The following is a 6,283-nucleotide window of genomic DNA, read 5'->3' on the forward strand; positions in this document are numbered from 1 at the left end:
AAAACCCCACTCATTATGGAGCCTAATACATTGTCCCTGAACAGTTAATACTGGCTGCTGTCTATGGAAAAGCCATTATTTTGATGCTGTACTGCAATCCTTCTCTATTTATGTGGACAAACTAAGTGCACAGCAGACATACCTCGCAAGCTCCCCCATTTTTTCTCCTTGTACAACCTCATAAAGAGATTTTTTTTTTTTTTTTTGGATGGCAACACCACTTTACACACTGCATTTCCCTTTTTGAACTTTTGTTTTCATGGTTTCATTAGGGGAGAGACTGATCAGAGACAAGAGCAGGACTCCTCACCTTTACACAGCAGCCCTTGCTGAATGTAGTGGTCACCGTTAGGTCACAATGCAGATGACAGAAAAATGATGCTTCCCTCTCGAATAATTAGTGGATATTGCAGGCAGAAATTAACTGTATTTAAGGAATGTGATGCCACAGATCTCAAAAAGAAGGAATTCAGTTACTTTATTGCAAACATATGTAAAATGTCTGGAAAAGAGAAAGCTGAGGGGAAACCTTATTGCTCTCTAAACCTCTGGAAAGGAGGTTGTAACCACATGGGGGTCAGTCTCTTCTCCCAAGTAACAAGCAACACAACAAGAGGAAATGGCCTACAGTTGTACCAGAGCAGGTTTAGATTGGATATTAGGAAACACTTCTTCATGGAAAGGTTTGTCAAGCCCTGCAACAGGTTGCCCAGGGCAGGAGTGGAGTCCCCACCCTGCAGGTATTTAAAAGAGGTGTGGATGTGGCATTTTAGGAACGTGGTTTAGTGGTGGGCTTGGCAGTGTTGGGTTCATGGTTGGACTCATGACCTTAAAGTTCTTTTCCAACCTAAATGATTCTATGGCCATGCAAGAGTACCTGAAGGGGTGAAGCACGGAATTGATTTATAATCTTGTGTTTCAGTCAACACAGATTAGAATATGGTTGGGGGTTTTTTTTCCACCCCAACGAATGTGTTTCTGGCTGATCTCCTGAAATAAGGGGAAGAGTTGAGGATGGTAAATTCTTTATGCCAGAGTTAAGCTTCTGCAAAGATAATGTATGACCTGTTGATAGAAACATTTAGCAAGAGCAAGGCACACCCTAGAGACTTCCTGAAGAAAAGATCCCTTTTGCAAAGCAGGACCCACAATTTCACAGCTCTGCTAGGAAATTCACAAATACACAAGCTCATCTCAGACTGCTTCCATTTGGGAGAGCTGGGAGTGAGAAGCTATTTTTCCAAAGGTTTAATTCTGCAGTCTCCCATTATACTATCTTACTCTTGGTGATATTCTGTCCTCTCTGAATGTGTTCTAGGCATTTTGTGATTCTTCAGTGAGAAAACTCTATCATGAATAATATTCTCTCAGCTGCTAAGATTTTCCACTTGTGCTGGTATGTCTTACATGAAAGTCATTCAGCAGCTCAATAATCAAGATGGACTTCCAGATGAAAAGAAGAAAAATGAAAAGAACCATCAGAAACAATGGAGGTGGGTTTAGTAAGTGCAGTAACTGGCAGGCCAGAGAACAGAGTGGGGCCACACAGGAACACACAGCATAAGGAAGGAGGCAGCTCCGCAAACACAGGGGTTTGCACAAGGCTATTTTTTTGATCCCACAAATGAAAAAGCCTGATCATAAACATATTGATGTCCTCAAGATTGTTCTTCACACCTGTAGTGCCTATTTGCTTTGGTAAGCACTCAGTCCTGCTTCTTTGGCACACCCTTACAGAGCACCAGACATACCTAATTCTGGCTGAGTAGTAATTGGCAGGAAGTCACAACTTACTTTTTCTCGGGTGCACCCTCACTGCTTAACCAAGCTCCATTTTCAGAGGCATAGATGTGGCTCTTCAAGCAACAAGCAAACATTTTCCAAACACCTGTTCCACTCTTGCCATTTCTGAACTCTGCCCCTTGTAATCAGGTACATAATCCTGGCCTTGTCAGGTACACGCACACTGCATTTGCCTGTTGGATATTTGACTCCTTGCAAATTGAGGATTTTTTTTCCAAATCATTATACTACTATCAGCATTATCTGAACCAGGTATTCCTCCACTCGTATGCTTGCCAGATCAGATGATACTCGTTTAATTTAAGTACACACAACATTTCTCCAGCAGCTTGACATGGATACCTTTCAGGACACGTGTGCATTTCTGCTCTGCACAACTTTGTCAGAAGTAGCCAGTGTGCTGGGCTGTGCAGTGAGGAAGATGTTCTGTGATGGTCCCTTTTAAGGACATTACCTTGATAATCCAACACAATAGAGAAAGCACACACAGTTTCACAATTATTTCCTTAACAGGCAAACAGGGTTGTCTTACTGTGACAACTTTGTGTGAATGGTGGCTAGGAAACCTCTGCAATTTTCTAGCTGTAGGATCCAGTGGTATGCAGAAACAGTCAGCCATTATTAGTAGCTGGAGAATTACCTCCTACACCTCAAATAAAGGTAAGTGAACTAAGTCTCTGCCAACAGGGAAGCTGCAGAATTAGAAGAAACATAGGAAAAACAAGGCCTCAAAAAGAGAGCAGAAAAGGGAGAACGGATTCACATTGGGCTCAGTCTCTAGGCTATAATGGTCCAATGGCCTCTAAAATCCAAACAGCTATGGATTACTGCACAAGCACTTGATAAGAAAACATGGAAAACCAAACCAAGTTGTGATGGATACCTGCTTCTCCTCGAAGGGCCTTCTCCACAGCAACTCCCCTCTCCTCAAGTTGCCTCTGCTTCTCTTCCACTTGTTCCAACTGCCGCTGGATAATCTGTTCAGAGGAGAATGGAGCAGAACCTCACCAAAGCAATTCTCTTGCTCTATCTGCAGCACACATCCAGCACTAAGAGACTTCAGTCAAATTTGCCTTTTCAAAACCAAGTATTTGTATTCAACAATAATACCCTGCTTCAACAGCAAGCATCACAGATTCTGGTGACAACATACTCCTCACCCTGTTACATCCTAACCCCTAAATTTGCAAACACCTTGATATTCACTCATTTGCTACAACTCCTATCACCTTCCTGAACACTGAACTGAAAGGTGATGCTATTCAGTCAGCTGAGCCCCTGCCCTGAGTTTTTGACAAATCCCATCACCTATAGATGATGTTAACAGTTTTCCAGCAGATTCTCTGGTAATTAAAGGTTCATTTGATAACACTTCACCCACCAGCATAAACTAGCAAAGCAATCAATGATAGGTGAAGCTCCATCAGGCATTATCTGTGTATCACTGTTCCTTTCAGTGCATCTCCAGCTAGAAAGGTGTTACAGGCATTATTTTTCTCCCTGTAAAACTCTCATGATAGGTTCCTGCCATTCTTCACTTCTCTGTGGCATGACATGAAATTTGAAAGAGGGGGCAGGAGCAGGAACACTCCCGTAGAAAGAGAGGATTCTGTTCTGACACCCTCAGAGGAATGTCAGGATCAGGGTGCTTTCACACAGAGGTGAGTGTGTGCCATGACAAGAGGCTTGTGAGACGCTACCTGAGCTCTGTGTAACCTCTTTAGCTCCTCCTGCTTGGCTTGTCTGCGGGCAGCTTTCTGCACTCGCCGCGTCAGCTTGGCATTCAGCTCCTCTTCTGTGTAGGCCCTCTGAAGGAAGGAAAAACAGCAGCAGATCTTATTTACATGCTCAGAGATATGGGGGCAGGGATGACCATTTTCTCTTCCAAAAATCTCAGAAGGGAGGTGTTCTGTCTTTGCCATGGTTGTGTCAAAAGTCAAGCTTCTGTAGGCAAAGGTGTTCACAGTGCAGTGAGCAACAATTTCAGGATCAAATCAGGAGTGAAGAAGCATTTAAGCCAGCTGCAAAGCTGTGATTTTATATAACATCCCACCCCTACCTTCCACCACTATATGAAACATCTTCCCAAAGATCAAATCAGTTTTTATTCTCAGTAACTTTCATTTCTCAATAAATTTAGCCAAATGGATTTAGATAAATCAGTGAGTACCATAGAGAGGGTTCATCTTGATGGGGTCCCCTTGATTTCATTTCAAAAGAGGATAAAGGCTTGTCTACATGTACAGTGACAGCAGTGTAAGCTAAGAAATTATTATAGGCTAGTGTAGAATATTACACCACCAGAAGCCATCCAAAAGGGGAAAAGCTATGTTTATAGAAATAGAAAGGTATTTACTCTTCTGTCAGTGAAACTAGTTTAAGAATACGTCTTTCTAACACTACTGAAATTTGGTTTAGGATCTTACCAGATACGCTAGTTGGATATATTGTAGCCTAGAAAGGCTTTCTCTCAAAGAGTTTTGAGAGTGTCAAAAAAACTTCACAACTGCACTAAGTAAACTACAGCGAAGAAAAGGCCTCTTTTCTCATGTACATGTATGTAAGCCTTAAGGGACTGCTGTAAACATGTGTCTTCCACTTCTGGAGGGAGATCTCCTCCGTAGATGGTCAATTTCAAGAACAGAATGTTATGTCAGGCCACCCTGAAATTTGCTTTATCTAGTTATTGTACTGCCACGTTGGTCAGTCTGCCTCTGTTGGTGGTTCTCAGTGAACAGAGTTTAAGGCAGGATTACAGTTTAATTAAAAATCCCTCAGGTAGGTCATTGGCAAGCACCATTGTTAAAGCTTCAAGAAGCTCATGCCTTACTCTTTCTTTTTTTAAAGCACAAAATCCACAATGGTACTCAAATCAGAAGGTAAAGTGACAGAGCATGTGGCCTTCCTATCCCCTGTAACACTGTTGTGACTGTAAAGACAAGACAATAAGAATTTCAGAAAGCAGCAACTTCTGCCTTGATTTTAGCTTGATACAGAATTCCACTAAGATTTGAGGGAACCCAGCAATTTTGAAAGCTGCTGATTAAAGTGTGATGATTCCTTTGACCTCACATTCTAAGCATCAAAAAAGAAGAATATGCAAACATATTTAAGTGCCTTGGAAACCAATTTGTTCTGAAGCTCACAGATCATCCACATCACGGTACAGTGGTGCACTGGTAAACGCATGCATTCCAACCAGACATTTCGGAGCTTAATGCATTTTTGGGACACATCCCCTACAAAGAACTTGCTGCCCATGTCTGCTAACATCTCAGGCATGCACAGTCAGTGTTGATGTTAGTGCACATGTGATGGGGAGCTATGGATTCAATGGGTTAATGGAGAGGGGGACATGCAATGCAACAATGGCCAGCTAGTGGGAATGGAGACACTACCTTTGACGAGTATGATCTCTTGAATGCCAAGGCGTGTGGTACATAGATCGACTTTAAAGGGGGAATGGTAAAGGGAAAAAAATAAAAAAGAAACGTACAAAATGAAGCAAAATCAGTTCAACATTGAAAACAGATGCACAGTAATAAAACAAAGTGGTTTTTACAAGAAACAAAATTGTGCAAATGCTGAACGTGACCCAGACTGATGAAGCACAATGGAACTTCTGGCTACAAAATCAAGTTTCTAGCACTTTTCTGAAGGCAATTAGTTTTGGCAGCCTCCCTGAAGATACAGTCAACTTGGAAATACCTTTTTCCAGAGGAATTATTTGGCCTTTTTCTGCCCGTATGAGTACAGAATTCCGGCTTAAGATTTGGAATAATGGCTTATTTCTGGAGCATATTTAGTTTGAAGTGGCTCAGCCAACCATGTATTTACTCTGTCACACAACTCTCCACTTACATTCTGATTTACAATCTCTCCTAGGAGTTGTGTTTCTTCCATAGTTTTAAATTATCTCTATTTCATAGAAATTATAATTTACATGTAACCAACATCATAAATATTATTCACTGCTTTGTGAACTAAGAAACGCCAGATGGGCTCAGAGTGGGTTGTGTCTCCTGCAGTAATGGAATCTCCTTGCCTAAAAGGAGAGCCTCCAAAGATCTTGAGGAGCTAAAACTGGAGGGGGAAAGGAGCAGGAAAAGGAGGGGGAAATCACTACTTTCTCTAGCCAAGGACATTCTATGCTACCCTGTACCCAAATATAAGGCAAGTAAAGCACTTAGCTTTATTTGCTAATAAGAGAGGTAAATTTCCCTTCATGTCATGAAGTCCAGAAGGCATTGTGCCACTCTGGGCAAACAGACAGCATTTTGCACTTTCACATTCAATTAACTAAAACCAGTCACAAATGAGAAGCCAGAGAACACCACCAGCACGTTTGCACGCTCCAGGAAAAAGCAAGCTACCTGTGGTGGTAAAACAGATGTGAGCACACCACCACAGCAGTACAGGAACAATGACAAACACACACACAGCGACATACACCTACAAACACAACACCAACAGGGCAGGA

At 42.0% G+C, this 6,283-nt stretch overlaps 1 protein-coding gene across 10 annotated transcripts in view; it reads right to left on the reverse strand.

Annotated features, from left to right (window-relative positions):
* The window catches only part of MICAL3 (microtubule associated monooxygenase, calponin and LIM domain containing 3), a 159,656-nt gene that overhangs the window by 14,860 nt on the left and 138,513 nt on the right, over positions 1-6,283 (reverse strand). For 8 of the 10 annotated variants that reach the window (XM_017726253.1, XM_017726254.1, XM_017726255.1 and 5 more), the window contains 3 exons: positions 5,202-5,252; positions 3,504-3,611; positions 2,687-2,780 (listed from right to left, as the gene is read on the reverse strand). In XM_017726253.1, coding sequence (XP_017581742.1) covers positions 2,687-2,780; positions 3,504-3,611; positions 5,202-5,252 — 253 coding nt within the window. The remainder of the gene's footprint in view (positions 1-2,686; positions 2,781-3,503; positions 3,612-5,201; positions 5,253-6,283) is intronic. The other 2 variants (XM_017726256.1, XM_017726257.1) reach the window with 1 other exon arrangement.

Source organism: Corvus brachyrhynchos, unplaced genomic scaffold (assembly GCF_000691975.1).
Source record: "Corvus brachyrhynchos isolate BGI_N302 unplaced genomic scaffold, ASM69197v1 scaffold191, whole genome shotgun sequence".
Lineage (NCBI taxonomy): Eukaryota > Metazoa > Chordata > Aves > Passeriformes > Corvidae > Corvus > Corvus brachyrhynchos.